The sequence below is a fragment of the Marmota marmota genome, unplaced genomic scaffold (assembly GCF_001458135.2).
Source record: "Marmota marmota marmota unplaced genomic scaffold, marMar, whole genome shotgun sequence".
Lineage (NCBI taxonomy): Eukaryota > Metazoa > Chordata > Mammalia > Rodentia > Sciuridae > Marmota > Marmota marmota.
This window is the reverse complement of record NW_025999897.1, coordinates 2,102,479-2,118,691: the sequence shown is the minus strand read 5'-3', so window position 1 is coordinate 2,118,691 and position 16,213 is coordinate 2,102,479. Positions and strand designations below refer to the sequence as shown.

The following is a 16,213-nucleotide window of genomic DNA, read 5'->3' as shown; positions in this document are numbered from 1 at the left end:
TTGGATATGGAACTCAGGGCCTCACACATGCCAGGCAGGGACTCTCTCACTAAACTGCATCACCAGCCCATGAAGATCTTCAATGCAAGAAAAAAAATCCAAACATTTATAGTTGTCTACTTTAAACACCAAGGTTCTTACAACTTGTAGAAGGGGCTACTACTGGCTTGTTAAAAAATTTTTTTGAGCAACTTAATGTAAAAAATTATAATGTACCTTCAGCTTTTTTGTTTTAGTGAAATATAGCTTACTGGAAAATACTTGGTTATTTCTATTAAACTGTATACATTAAAGTAAATTTCTAATATTGGAAATAATTGTAATTGACATAAATGTGGTTCTTTTTAGCCAAAAATAGTATGGATGAAAATATGGATGAATCAGATAAAAGGAAAAGTCCACGAAGTCCAAAAAAAATTAAAGCAGACCCGGATTCTGAGAAAGCTGAAGTAAAAGATGGAGATGCTGCAAAAGGATCAGACCAAAGTGAAATGGAGATCTCAAAGAGTACTGAAAAGAAGGATCAAGGTAAAGAGAGGCCAAGTAGAGGGCAGCCTCGGTGTGGTGAGAGTGCAGGGCATCAGATACACACCACAGTGTATCTGTGTGATAGGGTAACAGCTTTATTGAAACATAATTTATACATTTTACAGTTCCCCCTATTGAAGTGTAAATACAGTGGTTTTAGTATGTTTCCAGAGTAGTTCAACCATTACCATATCAATTTTAGAACATTTTCATCACCTGGAAAGGAAGTCTGGAAAGGAAGTCTCATAGTCACCAGCAGTCACTTCCCAGTCCTTTCTCAGATGTCCCCAGCTCACCAATCTATTTCTGTCTCTGTGGATTTGACTGTTTGGGACATTTCACTTAAGTGGAATCAGATAATATGCTTTCCTTTATGACTGGCTGCTTTAACTTAAAATATTTTCAAGGTTCATCCATATTGTAGTATATTTCAGTACTTTATTTCCAAATAAATATTACATTGGATTGATTGGCCACATTTTGTTTATCCAGTCATTGCCTGATGGACTTTGGGCTGTTTCCACTTTTTAGCTATTATGAATAATGCTGCTAATGAAATTCATATACAAGTATTTTTGTAGAAATACCTAGGAGTGGAATTATTGAATCATATGGTAACTCATGTTTACCTCGGAGTGGAATTGCTGAATCCTATGGTAACTCATGTTTAACTTTTGAAAAACTAGTCTTTTGTTAAAAGTAGTTTTTAAAAAACTATATGAGCTAGACAGTACATGCATCTAAAGATACATAACTATAAAGTACAAAATCTTCCACTAGTTTGTACAATAGCATATCACATACTAAGTAATTTTCCATTACAGCATTCCATCTTTTAGATACTAAGAATCAGAATATTTGGATAATTGTAAATTTGTGAATTTAGAAATATATATTTTATGTGTTTTTTTAACCTTTTATAAAGTTTAGCCCTGTTCGTATTTTAATCATGTATCAAGAGCTTTGAAATATTTACTTTTTAAAAGCCCCGATGTGAAAAGAAGAAAAACAGGTCCTTTTAAAAATAACAGTCTCATAAATTCCTCATTTTAGAGTAGAAATTACACTTATTAAATGTCTTTATTTCACAGATGTTAAAGAACTTTTATATTCTGACATTGATAAATCCTTCAAGGAAGAACCAATGGAAATAGATGATGATGTGAAAACAGAGTCCCAAATAAATTGTCAGGAAAGTTCTCAAGTAGATGTGGTCAATGTCAGTGAGGGTTTCCATCTAAGGACTAGTTACAAAAAGAAAATAAAATCATCCAAACTAGATGGACTTCTTGAAAGGAGAATTAAACAGTTTACACTGGAAGAAAAACAACGCCATGAAAAAATGAAGTTGGAGGGCGGAATGAAGGGCCCAGGAAAGTCTTCTCAAAGTTCTTTGAAAAGTCTTTCTGAGTCACCAGTAATAACAAAAGCAAAAGAAGGGTGTCATAGTGACTTGCTTAGACAAGAACAGAGCCCCGGTGTAGGTCATGATACAGCAGAGGACTGGACTCAGGGGTGCTCACAAAGTGATTCCTCGGTTCTTGGAATCAGTGATCCTAGTCTTAACAGAGACAAACGTCATCCAAAAGATCAGGCGTTAGATGATGTCTCCAATCAGAGTCCCAGGAGGAACTATCACAAACAAAATTCTATTGAAAATGACATAGATGAGAATGTCTCTGAACCTGCCAGTAAAGTCCAGGAACTTGGTAAGATTCAAACAAAAGGAAGTGATGTTTTCATTGATGACTCTAAACCAGCCAGTACAGATGATATTGATACTTTGATCTATAAGAACAAAAAACCACTCATACAGGGGGATAATGACACCATCGTTTCATCTTCCAAGAGTGCTCTACTTCCATCGGTACCTAAGAGTACTAGTGACCGAGATGCCCCATCTCTGTCAAAAGCATCGGACTTTGATGGAAAACTGGGATGTGACTCTGAATATAATAGCACTTTGGAAAATAGTTCTGATACTATGTCTATTCAAGATAGCAGTGAAGAAGATATGATTGTTCAAAATAGCAATGAAGGTGTTTCTGAACAGTTCATAACTCCAGAACAAGGTAATGAAAGCTTGGAGCCATTGAAATGTGAGTTTGTTTCTGATAAGTCCACTGGAAACTGTGATGACAGGCTGCAGGGTAAGGTAACTGAAACAAATGGTAAAAAAACAAGTCAACAGCACAAGTTAGAGGAGAGGCCAGTTAATAAAGGTATTGATCAAATAAATCTAAAAAATATCACTGACAAAAGGAATAGTGAAAATCGAGAGTCTGAAAAGAAAAGCCAGAAAGCAAGCACATTTCAAATAAATGGAAAAGATAATAAACCTAAGGTATGTTTGAAAGGTGAATGTTTGAAAGAAATCTCCGAAAGTAAAATCATAAGTGGTAATGTTGAACCAAAGGTTAATAATATAAATAAAATAGTTCCTGAAAATGATATTAAGTCATTAACTGTTAAACAGTCAGGTGTAAAGCCATTCATTAATGGTGATGTTATTATGGAAGATTTTAATGAAAAAAATAATTCAGATACAAAGTCACGTGTACTGAGTTCTTCAGCTGGTGCAGGTAATTACCAAGATAGCCTTGAGGCGCTACCATCATCAACCAAAGAGTCTGACAGTACAGAGCCCCCCTCACCTCTACCATCTTGTCCTGGAAGCAGTTCATTTAATCAGGTAGAAGATATGGAAATCGAAGCCTCAGAAGTTAAGAAGGTTACTCCATCACCTATCACATCTGAAGAGGAATCTAACCTCAGTAGTGATTTTATTGATGAAAATGGTCTGCCCTCCAACAAAGATGAAAATGTTAATGGAGAATCTAAAAGAAAAACAGTCATCACAGAAGTTACCACGATGACATCCACAGTGGCCACAGAGTCAAAAACAGTAATCAAGGTAGCAAAAGGTGATAAGCAAACTGTAGTCTCTTCAACAGAAAATTGTGCCAAGTCCACTGTCACAACCACCACGACAGTAACAAAGCTATCCACCCCCTCCACTGGCAGCAGTGTGGACATCATCTCTGTAAAGGAGCAGAGCAAAACTGTGGTCACCACGACAGTGACAGACTCACTGACTACTGCAGGAGGCACACTGGTAACATCCATGACTGTGAGCAAAGAGTACTCCACAAGAGACAAGGTGAAGCTGATGAAATTTTCAAGACCGAAGAAGACTCGCTCAGGTACAGCTCTACCATCCTATAGAAAGTTTATTACCAAGAGCAGCAAGAAGAGCATATTTGTTTTGCCTAATGATGACTTAAAAACGTTGGCAAGAAAAGGAGGAATCCGAGAAGTCCCTTATTTTAATTATAATGCCAAACCTGCCTTGGACATATGGCCGTATCCTTCTCCTAGACCAACCTTTGGTATCACATGGAGGTATGTGCTTTAGAATGTATTTGGGGGAGGGACAAAGGTTTAAAAAAAATTATCTCATAAAAGTATCTCATTTTCTAACAAAATGAGATAATAGAGATAAGATAGGGAAGCATCTGTTTAGTGACCAAAGTTAGTAACTGGAAGTAAAACATAGGAAACTTCCAACTCAGCCAGTTTACGTAGGTAATAACTTTACTAAGGAACAAACATGTTTAAAAAATTAAAATGTAAGGGAATTCTTTAACACGACTTTTAGTTTTAACTTTCACATGACGAAAAGAACACGTTGAACCTGGTTGTTTTTGTGTCTAACTTTGCAAGTTATTGCCATATTGTTTACTCTTGAACAAGATAACCACAGAATTGGATAATCACCACCTTTCTGGAATGTTTGTATTGTATAGGTGATTCATGGAAACCTAAGACATAAGGAAACATGACTATAAATTGTATAAAGTTCATCATAATGTGGAAATCTTCCTAATGTAGTTTATTTGCATGATAAACATGTTTGGAGTTCTGCTATTTATATGAGAAAAGGTACATCCTGCTATTCCTTAGGAAAGTTTGAAACCCAGAAATAGTTCTAATTTAAAAATTTCTGGGCACTTCAGGTATGGGGGACAAATCATAAGTATATAGTATTGGCAGTTATAAAGTCATGTAGTTTTTATATTGGGAAGAGATCTTAGAAATTCTTCTATAGATATGTGATGATTTGTCTCTGACTCCAGAAGGGCAGCATTAGAAATTAGTGCCTGGTTTTCCTAAATCCCATTCTAGTATTTTATCTCCTGTTATCTCACATTTCACATATTTGTCCTTTTTCGTGTCTTTTTTTTTTTCTTATCTTTTCACTCTTATAATTGAGAAGGATGGAACGTAAACATTGGAAAAAGAAGTGTGTGGGAAATATACTTGAGGAAATCAGGATTGATCTTAGTAGCTATTAGATTTTGCTAGATTCCTGAAATTATTATTTCAGCAAGTTACTAAGCAGATTTCATTTCTTTTAAGATTTTATTTCTGTGTCTTTTTATATGTTTCCAATTTCTTTAAAATTACACTTTTTTGTGTCCTTTATTTTACAGTCAGCTAGTATCAGAAAAGACCAAAAAAGAATGTAAATAAGTGCTCTCTATAAAGGAATTAACTTACTAATACAAGCAGTCTTAGTTTGTATGACCAAGTTTTTTATAACTCATCTTTTGATTTGAAATAAAATATCATCACTCCATTACACATTCAATAGAGACAGCTGAAAAGTACAATTTCTCTGCAGGGCCTGCAATGAAGGATTTGCAGAATCCTGCAGGGAATCAAGGAACTCTTCATTACAGTTCATGGATTTGTAGGATTACTCTGCACTTTTCTGCTTTCTTCATTGAGAGCGGTCCCAAAATGTATCCTTGACTGTCCTGCAGGTAACTTCTTTCCCACTGGAAAAGTTACTGTGTACAAATAGTTTAATTAAAATGACCTGGCAGTTGTGGAGGCTGGCCTTTCTGCTCTTTTCTGTTCTGAAGTGGAAGGTAGGCTCAACTGGGAAGCACTTTTCTCTGAACTATCGAGAAGAAATAGTCACCAATCCTAATCATGTGGCGCTCAGGGCCCTTCTCTGCACGGCTGGGTTTCAGGAGCCTTATATTATGTTTTAATATGCGTTGTGACACAATTTGTATCTGTGTAGTTATTTTCTCATCTTTTTCTTTAGTAGAAGGAAATACCTTCCTGTACATTTTTTATAAATAATTGCCTTCAAATATATGCTAACATCTTAATTCGCTGTAGTTGGGACAAACATAATCCCTACTGTCTAATGGAGGCATGGGTATATATGTAAGTTATTCTTGATTTTAGAATGCAATTTTTAAAAAGTCACTTTTAAAACCATGCATGTGAAATGCATTTTTATACTAACACTTGAATCAAATATGTTTGTTGCTTAGAGTAGGAGCTAAGAATGCCAACGGTGCATGTATGATTTGTGTTTATTTAATGTTAAGGCTGAACAGTATGAGAGAAGGAAAACTTGTCTCATAAATGCTATAGAGCCTCCTCTTCCCCTCACCCTGTCTATTCCCTTATTTCCTTTTCCCCAGGTCCTGACTTTGTATTTTGTTAAAACTTTTGAGCTCGTAGTTGTCCTCCACAGTGCTGCCAGATACATCTTCTTAAAATGCCAGTCTGTCCCACGAATATTCTGAGTGAGCTGAGGGACTTGCTGACCATTGCAGGGAGAAGAGGGAAAGCCTCTGTCACCTGTAGATCATACCTGTGGGGAGTACTTCCCTTTACAACCTGTCCAGTAGTGGAGCCCTGAACATTGTCTTTTAATGCGCTTCCTTAAACCTTCAGTCTGGCTCAGCACATTCTGGTTTCTGCCTTCCTCTTACATGCCAGCGTCACCTCTTTCTGCATCTCCACACCCCCTCCTGAGCCATAATATATTGGATGTGGTGTCTGGGAAGAAGTGCGTGCTCTTGCACTTTCCTCTTTAGCGTTAGGTGTGCCTGTTGCCTTCAGTCAGCCCCATACCCTTAACTTGTCCTGGGAGAAGCCAGCAAATTGCTGACTTGACCGAACCTAGTCAGATGTCCCTCCCTTGTACTTCCTCTCTATAGCTCCTGAGAACACAGGGACAGATTAGAGTTCACTTCTGTGTCACCAGTTCCTTTCACATAGTCCAACACCTAGAAGGCACTCAACCTTTTTACTTTTATTTATTTTTTCATTCTGGGCATCAAACCCAGGCCCTGGCATGGGTTAGGCAAGTGCTCTGCCAAAGAGCTGAGCTCTGTCAGCTATTTTTTTTTTTTTTTTTTAATATTTATTTTTTAGTTCTCGGCGGACACAGCATCTTTGTTTGTATGTGGTGCTGAGGATCGAACCCGGGCCGCACGCATGCCAGGCGAGCGCGCTACCACTTGAGCCACATCCCCAGCCCAGTCAGCTATTTTTTGAATGAGCGATTGAACAAGCAGGCTGATGATCCACGAGGTGTGTTTCTCTCCTGATGTTAAAGCCATTTTAAAATAGGGATGCTTTGAAGTTATTATTTGGCCATAGAAAGCTAGTGGGGAAAGAAAGAGAATAAGTGTGAACTTTTCTTCCCATAGAAGTGTTCATTTGCTTTCTTCCATGAGAACATAGTTCCTCAGAGATTTTTATAGGGTATGGTCTGAAAGTGACAGACACTTTCCCCCTCTCAGGACATCCCTGCACTAGCTAACATTACCCTCATGATTTAAGGGATGATCTGTCCAGCTTAGAAGATTCACAGGGTAAGGCTGAGACAGGAGGATTGTAGGTTCAAAGCCAACCTCAGCAATGGCAAGGCACTAAGTAACTCAGTAAGACCCTGTCTCTAAATAAAAATATAAAAAATGCTGGGGATGTGGCTCAGTGGTTGAGTACCCCCGATTCAATGCATAGTACCCCCCCCCCAAAAAAAAAAAGATTCACAGAATGGTAAGAAGTTGAAAAAATAATGGGATCTGCACGCAGAGATGGGAAATTAGAAAGCTGTAGAACTTTGCCTTTCTTACATTGTTTGTTTTTCCAACTAATGATAACAGTAGAAAATATTGCCTTTTCAAATGCTAAGTTGTCTGAAGATTTATTGTCTACCTCTGTTAGTGGGAGGAAATTATTTCCATTTTATAGGCTTCCTATACACTGCAGTCAACCATTATATTTATTTACATAGTGTGAAAATGTTCAAAGACTATTTAATTATCTAGGGATCGATGGAGAATTGAATGAAGAATTGATAATGCAAGATTGCATTAAAGCATTTTTTGGTAAACTGCATTTTAGGGCATGATATTCATTGCAGTTGTAATTTCATTTTGAAATACGTCCTTTGTGTTAAAGATTTTCAACAACACCATACATAATGTTTAGGAGAAAGTATGGATGTAGATTCCTTTTTCTTCTGATTAGTAACTAATATGTTTTGTTCTTTTTCTAATGATTTTTTTTGTGTGTGTGGGATCCCCAAACTACACTAACTTTGTTAAAATATTATTAGCATTTGGAGTATTCATCATACTGTACTTTGTGTTCTGAAGAATCACTATTTGGATACAAAATTTTCTTTCCATTTGGGAAGGTCTTACTAGATTTTTCAATGGGTTTTTACTTTTGTTTTGCTTTTTTGAGAAAATGTGAATAAATTCAATATTTTTGTTTCAACAAAAATCTAATTAGTCATGATTTTATCCTTCAAAACTTCTCTGTTACATTTAGTAACAGTTACTGATTTTTCTCTATTTGCTCTTCATACTTTTTCTAACATTTTGGAATTAATTTATGAAATCTTCACAAATCATTGATATGTCAACCTTCCAATGAAACATGCCATGCCCTCTTTACATATTTATATGGCATTTAAAATTGTTGGATACATGTTATTCCTTGGAACAAAAGTTCTTTTTTTAAGGGACATGTAATGCCACAGTCTTATAAAACCACATTATAAATACTAAAGTCATAATAAGGACAAAACCCACAATCCTTCAGTTTGTAGAGAGAGGGGAGTGTTTGTGTTGTTGGTGTGTGTATGTGTATATATGTAGTTTTACTTGGGTTGTTCTTGCAGGTATAGACTTCAGACTGTTAAGTCCTTAGCAGGAGTGAGCCTGATGTTACGGTTACTGTGGGCCAGTTTGAGATGGGATGACATGGCAGCCAAGGCACCTCCGGGAGGAGGGACTACACGGACAGGTAAAGGGGTTTACTTAAGTTAAAAAGATAAAATCACTTGACCATTCACTGAATTTTAAGCATCTCTGTTATTTATAAAAATACAGATTTTATGGCACCTGTCATAAAATCCCAGGGGCCAGAAGGAAAGGTCATATTATAAGGTGAGTCATCATAGGTGAACCATTCTAATTTCAAAATGATATTTATTATTGTAGAGTATAAGTCATTTAAACTGAAACTTCTGGAACCCTGTGCTTGTTGGTTTGGTTCTAGTGTTTTTATTATGCTGACAGAGCATTACCACCCATCATTAAGCTATACCCAAAAGTATATAGAAATTCTCCATGTAGATGAATCTTAGTATTACTGCAGTCTAGGAGTGATGCTGTAGTCAGTAATTAATCAAATGTTTCTGAAAGTTTATTCCATAGGTGTCTCTTTTTAAAAGCACCATATGTACCTTTTTGGTCTCTTGAGTTTTCTGGGTGGTTATTAATACTGTATGAATTAAATCACCATAGAAACATCTGAAACGGAAATCACAACAACAGAAATAATTAAGAGGCGAGATGTTGGTCCTTATGGTATTCGTTCTGAGTATTGTATCAGGAAAATCATTTGCCCCATTGGAGTTCCAGAAGCACCAAAAGGTAAGGAATAGAAGAACTTCCATCCATTTGTTACTGACCAGTTAACCATATCTTTTATGAAATTTGATAGTAGTTATTTCCTTAACTATTCAGCTTTCAAAAAAGCTCCCACTCCACCCCAAGACACACATCAGAATTACATTAGGCACATATTTATGTCTACAGGTATTGTGCAGGCACAGGTAAGGTTCAAACCGCCATAATAATACCTCTAATCATGAAGATAAGGGATGTGGCTTTATGTCAGACCATTAGCTCCAGGAAGGGAGCTGCCATTCTGTCTGGGTCATCTGGGTCCTGGCATCTTGAACAGAGTCTGATGTAAAGGTTTATGGGCTCAGAGGTTAGTTATTGCAAAATATTCCAGTGTGCAGTATAGAAATAATTTAAAAGGCTATTTACTCAAAATTCATTCAGACTTCCATAAGAGATACTGTGTGGAAAATGAATAGGAGATCTGGCCCCTATTCTCAAGGAAGCAAAGAAAAAAAATCATGTGTCAACATTATGTGCTAATGTGCTGCAAATAAGAAAGATTAATGGATGGTCCAGATTATAGATGTATAAGTAGAGAAAAGTCAGTAATTCTATATGAACAAGAAATATATTTAGGAAAAATCTGTTAAGAAATTTATGTAAAGAAAATATCTTTAGGTTGAAACTTATTTTATAAAAATTAATTCTACTCTTGTGCATACATTTTTGAACATTGATTAAATTAAATTGAAGAGTTTAGCTTGGTCACCAAAATGACAAGAATGCTGTTTTTGAAAGAACACCAACAAAGTGGCACCTGTCCTGGTAGATGATGAAATATTACCATAATTAAAACAGCATTGTCCCAGCACAGAAACAGATAGAGCTGCAGATAAGAGGAGACGTTCCTGACAGGTCCTCCGTCGCCTAGACCCCATCCTCCAGTGCAGTCCCCTTTTCTTTGTCCTATATCACTTTGTATAGTCTAGGACCTCCTGCTGTTTCAGTTTCTTTCTGTTGCTCCCCTGTGATTGATTATACTGCTTCTCTGGCTCTGAACATGTGAAAAGGTTCAGTGTTGCCCTTCCTGTTTTATGTATGTTTTAGTTGTAGACGTGCACAACACCTTTATTTCATTTGTTTGTCTTTATGTGCTTCTGAGGATCAAACCCAATTTCTCACACACGCGAGACAAGCACTCTACCACTGAGCCATAACCTCAGCCCCCTTCTCCGTTTTATTGTTTAAAATGTTATCATTAGAAGCTCTGATTTGATTTTGGTACTGGGGTTGAGCCTGGGGTGCTTTACAACTGAACTGCATTCCTAGTCTTAATTTTTTATTTTGAGGCAGTGTCTCACCTAAGTTGCTGAGGCTGGCTTTGAATTCGTGTTCTTTGCTGAGCTTATAGGCCTGCACCACCATGTCCTGGTGTATCTTTTTTTTTTTTTTTTTAGTTGTAGCTAGACACAATACCTTTTTTTTTAAATTTATTTTTTCAGTGGTCCTGAGATTGAACCCAGTGCCTCACACATGCTAGGCAAGCGCTCTACCACTGAGCCACAACCCCAGCCCTGGTTTATCTATTCTTAATAGATTCAGATTTCTCCTTTATGTTGGGTAAATATAGTGAATCCCCCTTCTCAGTTCTGTGATGCAGACCCACAGACATACATATTGCCATTGTTGTCTATGGCCAGGGAACCAACCCCAAGTGTGAGAGGAACATACTAGGTTTTTGAAGGAAGTTGTATTCATATTGGTGTTTGAAAGATAATTTGGTTTTAGTGAGATGTGGGGAGGGGACTCAGAATGGAATTCCAAGCATAGGGAAAAGGTCTGGTAGAAGAAGATTGGATTGCCTACTTTTGGGGTGGTGGGAGGGAATTTAATCCAGGGGCAATTTACCACTGAGCTACGTCTTCCACCCCCAGCCCCAACCCCTTCCCCTTTTTATTTTGAGACAGTTTTAAGTTGCTTAGGGCCTTGCTAAGTTGCTAAGGCTTGCCTTGAACTTGTGATCCTTCTGTCTCAGCTTCCTCAGCCACCGGAATTATAGGTATGCGCCACCTGCCTGTTGTACCACCTACTTTTGAAGTGAAATTTGATTGGGGCCCAGCCATACTTAGTTATGCATTGGCTTTGGCTCCTATCATGATACAAAGGCAAAGTCGAGTAATTGCAACAGAAACCATCTGGTCCTGCATAGTCTTAAGTATTTATACCATCTGGCCCTTTAAGAAGAAAAATGTTTGCCAACCACTGCTTTTCATGATATGAGAGGTTATGCCAGAAGTACTCTAATTTTAGAAGCTGAAAATATTCTGATTTCTTTTCCACAGAAACACCTACCCCTCAGCGGAAAGGCCTTCGATCAAGTGCATTGCGACCAAAGAGACCAGAAACACCCAAACAAACTGGCCCTGTTATTATTGAAACCTGGGTTGCAGAAGAAGAGTTGGAACTATGGGAAATCAGGGCATTTGCTGAGAGGTAAAAGAAATGGTTACCACTTCCACAGATATTTGAGGGTTTTGTTACTTCAGAATTAAAGAACCACGATTTTAATAGCTTATTTAATATATTCCCATTAATTTTATTTTACCTTTTGATTTCAAGTGGTGTGAATAGTTTATTAAGGTCCTGTTTCTAATTTTTAATGTGTTATTCATTGTTAGTTTCTGTTTGTTTTAAATGATTGATTTATTTATTTTTGGTGGGGATGGAAAACACTTATTTTAAAATAGAAAAAATTCCATGCTTTTGTATAAAACGAAGGTCCACCAGATTACATAAACATTAGATGCTAGATGTCTAATACCATAGATTCTGTTAAATTTCTCCCCTTTTTTTCGCCCCCTGCAGAGTGGAGAAAGAAAAGGCACAAGCAGTCGAGCAGCAGGCTAAGGTTAGTACGCAGAAGGTGGAGGCTCCCCTAAGACAGCAGCGATTGGCTACCCAGGAAAATTGCCTCCTGACAGAAATTTACATTTTGCAACAAAGTCATGCACCCCAAAAGCACAGTAACCATATATACGTGTGGACCTCATGTATATTTCATTATGTGGTAATAACTCTGTGGGGTTGGGAATATAGCTCAGCAGTAGAGTGCTTGCCTCACATGCACAATAGGAGGTTGAGCCCCCAACACTGCAAAAAATAAGAACTTTGTGATAACACCAAGCTATTGTTTTGCAAATAGTGTATGTATTTGGAGAGCATTGAAATAAATTTCTTTTATTATCTTTATAATTCCATGAATATTTTCAGAAATAATTTTTCCTGGAAAATTTCTATAGTCCATGAAAAAGCAAATTGTAATAAGACTATATATATAAGGGTTTATCAATCATAAAGCTATACTAATAGTTTCTTAGCATTTCCATACTGTAGTAAATGTAACGTAGACACCTAAATATTTGAGACCCTAAGAAAATATGTATTTCTATTGAGAAGATACTTTAAAATTTTAGCCAAATTGAATATATAAGCTTTTGGAACATAAAGTAGATCTGTGTATATCTATAGTATTACTAACGTAGTTATACATAACTATTTAAAATTAGTTATTATATAAATCAGTGTTTTCCGGGCTGGGGATGTGGCTCAAGCCTGGTTTGCGTGCGGCCCGGGTTCGATCCTCAGCACCACATACAAACAAAGATGTTGTGCCCGCCGATAACTAAAAAAAAATAAATAAATGTTAAAATTCAAAAAATTAAATAAATAAATCAGTGTTTCAAATTTCTGTTTTCTCACTTTTTTTAATATTTATTTTTTTAGTTATAGATGGACATAGTACCTTTATTTTATTTATTTATTTTTATATAGTGCTGAGAGTCAAACCCAGGGCCTTGCACGTACTAGGTGATTGCTCTANTCACATATGCGAGGCAAATGCTCTGTCACTGAGCCATAACCCAGCCCTGTTTTCTCACTTTCTATAAAACTTTTTTTTTCAAATTCTTACATATCTTTCAATTTACTGTATATTCTTATCTTCACCTAAAATTTGAAAAAAAAATAGCACATTTGGTTTCTGTAGATGTTATCTTTCACAGGAAGTTTATCCAAAAATCAGTTGTCTATTCACATAGGAACTGCCTAGTTGTTTTATGGATTTATTTTGTTATCTCTGCAGTGTAACACTTTGTTACATTTGTAAATTTTAGTAAAGTGCATATTTTCAAATAGCCAATACTTCCAGTTTTGAAGGCCATAACCTCCAGTAAATAACTATTAAATATTCACTTTCTTTGCCTTCTTTTTTTTCTTATACCGACTGGTTCAGACAGACAAAACTTCCTCAGTATCCAAAATTAAACTTTTGTTCTAAGGAATGAAAAACTATGCAAAGTATCTCACGTTATATTCAGGTGTATAGAGTGTGTACAAAATAGATTCGGGAGTGGATGTGATGTCATAGGTGAGCAATTTGCAATAGCAGGATATAGTGCGTCATTGAAATTTGATCTTGCCTGACACCCCAGCTCCATCACGAACTAGCTCTGTGGCCTTGGACTAATTACACAACCTCTCTGCGTCTCAGTTTCCTTATCTTTAAAGTCACAATATGAGCAACCTTATTGGTTGATAGGAGCATTAAATAAGTTAATGAAGGTAAAACATCTGTCATAAATTGGCAGTAAATTCCATCCCTTGTTTTTACATGTGTACACTTACGCTATTGGAAAATGTCAGCAATCTGTAATACAGTTTATCTTCAATCCTGTTTTTTTAAAGACCAGATTATAATATTGTTTATAGTATAAAATATTTTTATGTGAAGTTGTTTAAACTGAATAGTACAAGAAGTTTAGAAAATATTGTTTTATAGTGTTCAGCTTGCTGAATTACAGGTTTGTCAATGGAATAATAATCTTAAATATAACATGCTCTGTATGATTGGATAAATTAATGTACCATAGTAAAACCGAAACCTTTTGCAGTTCCCATCATTTGTTCTTTGCTCCAAATTTCACTGCTAAGTATCAAGGTATTCCTTTCTCCAATAAAATTAATCATATCGCCTTTATTTTTATTCTAAAAATTTGGATATTTGTGCAGGCCAGAAAAATTGGAAGATGTGTTATTTTCTGTTACGAACTCCTTAGTACTTGAAATATATGTGATGTAGAGACATGAAAATACTGTCTTCCAGAAATTAAATTCAAGGCTAAATTTACATGGGCATATTTTCAGAAATAAAATATCTTAGAAATTTAGTGCAGTTTCTTAGCGTAAGATACATTGTGGCTGAACTTCTTGCAGAGTGGAATTTTTATTTAGAACGATTTTGGTTCATGTTTTCTCTTCCTGACTCTTAGAAACGATTGGAGCAGCAGAAGCCTACAGTCATTGCAGCTTCTACTACTTCCCCAACAAATAGTACTACCAGCACCATCTCTCCTGCTCAGAAAGTGATGGTGGCCCCCATAAGTGGCTCAGTTACCACTGGAACCAAAATGGTATTAACTACTAAAGTTGGATCTCCAGCTACAGTTACATTCCAGCAAAATAAGAATTTCCATCAAACCTTTGCTACATGGGTTAAGCAAGGCCAGTCAAATTCAGGTACGCAGCTACAGTGAAATGAAACTTTGCTTTCATTCAGGAAAAAGCATTTTCAGTCCTTTGCCTACTAAAATGAAACATTTCTTTAGAAAATTGTTTTCTTCTTTGGCTGGTTAAAAAAACAAGCTGTAACAGTGGGTTTGTTACAGATAATATTACATTAGCAAAATTCCTCTCTTACATTATTTCACTTGCAACATCTACATTGTTCACCTTGAGAGGAATGTTTTATTAAAAATACAAGATGAGCCACATTTCATGCATTGGTACCCTTCCTAGAAGTCACTACGTTGCTGGTTATTTTAAATCTAAAGCTTATTAAATGTCTTATACCCCATTAGCCACCAGCACAGCTGCCACATCTGCTACAACCATTGCCAGCACAGGTCAGACGTTCCAAATTACAGGCAATCCAGTCACTATGGCAGGAAAAGTAATTACCAAACTGCCACTTCCTGCAAACAGCAAGATTGTCGCTGTAAATGTGCCAGCAACACAAGGAGGTAAGGGAAATGTGAAGAGTTTTAATTCACATTTGCCAGATCATACTGTTGCCATTATTTTTTCATTTCCTTTTCACTGATTTCAGTCCTCAGATCTCACATTTTATGTAGCCCACTATAAAACCCTGCCACACATAGTTTCTCCTCAGAAACAACCAGCACTTAATGCTTTTCTGTAAAGGGGAAGTCCTTAATAACTTCTTCATCTTTTTTTAAGGTGTTGTTCAAGTACAGCAGAAAGTACTGGGTATCATTCCATCAAGTACAGGTACAAGTCAGCAAACCTTTACTTCATTCCAGCCCAGGACAGCAACAGTCACAATTAGGCCTAATACCTCAGGCTCTGGAGGAACCACCAGCACGTCACAAGTAAGAGTTCTTCCTGGGATGGTTCTCTTTGGAAGCATCAGGTGTTTCAGGTTAAAGGGTGTAGAGTGGCCTCTTCCCACATGAGTCTAGCTGATTTTTCTTTGTCTTTCATCTGTCACAAAGTACTTTTTGTAAAAATTCCATTTATGGAATTTAAGTAAAGCTGATACTTGAAGTGTTACTATTTAATATTTGTTAGTAGCGCATTAGTATAGTTGATAAAAATAGGAATTACTTCTAGGATTTTATAAAGAAAACTGCATAAATCAGCAGTTAGCAACTGGACCTCCCCTCCTCTCGTCAAAAAAATGTGCCGTGCAGCCTAGCTAAGAGCTAGGAAGAAAGGTAGTCAGATAGTCCGTGGCACTCTAAGTACTCTGTTATCAGCTGTTATGTAAAACATATAGGAAACGTTATTTCTAGTAGTAAAGCAAAGGTTTGAAGTTTTGCAGACATGAAAATGTTCTGTCTATAAGTAAAACTGGAATCTAATCTCCCTTA

The 16,213-nt window shown here is 36.5% G+C and overlaps 1 protein-coding gene across 1 annotated transcript in view; it reads left to right on the top strand.

The window, feature by feature from the left end:
* The window catches only part of Bptf (bromodomain PHD finger transcription factor), a 130,570-nt gene that overhangs the window by 83,054 nt on the left and 31,303 nt on the right, over positions 1-16,213 (top strand). The window contains exons 12-20 of the mRNA XM_048798201.1: positions 349-528; positions 1,620-3,930; positions 8,534-8,658; positions 9,162-9,290; positions 11,609-11,759; positions 12,132-12,174; positions 14,594-14,840; positions 15,182-15,343; positions 15,561-15,712. Coding sequence (XP_048654158.1) covers positions 349-528; positions 1,620-3,930; positions 8,534-8,658; positions 9,162-9,290; positions 11,609-11,759; positions 12,132-12,174; positions 14,594-14,840; positions 15,182-15,343; positions 15,561-15,712 — 3,500 coding nt within the window. The remainder of the gene's footprint in view (positions 1-348; positions 529-1,619; positions 3,931-8,533; positions 8,659-9,161; positions 9,291-11,608; positions 11,760-12,131; positions 12,175-14,593; positions 14,841-15,181; positions 15,344-15,560; positions 15,713-16,213) is intronic.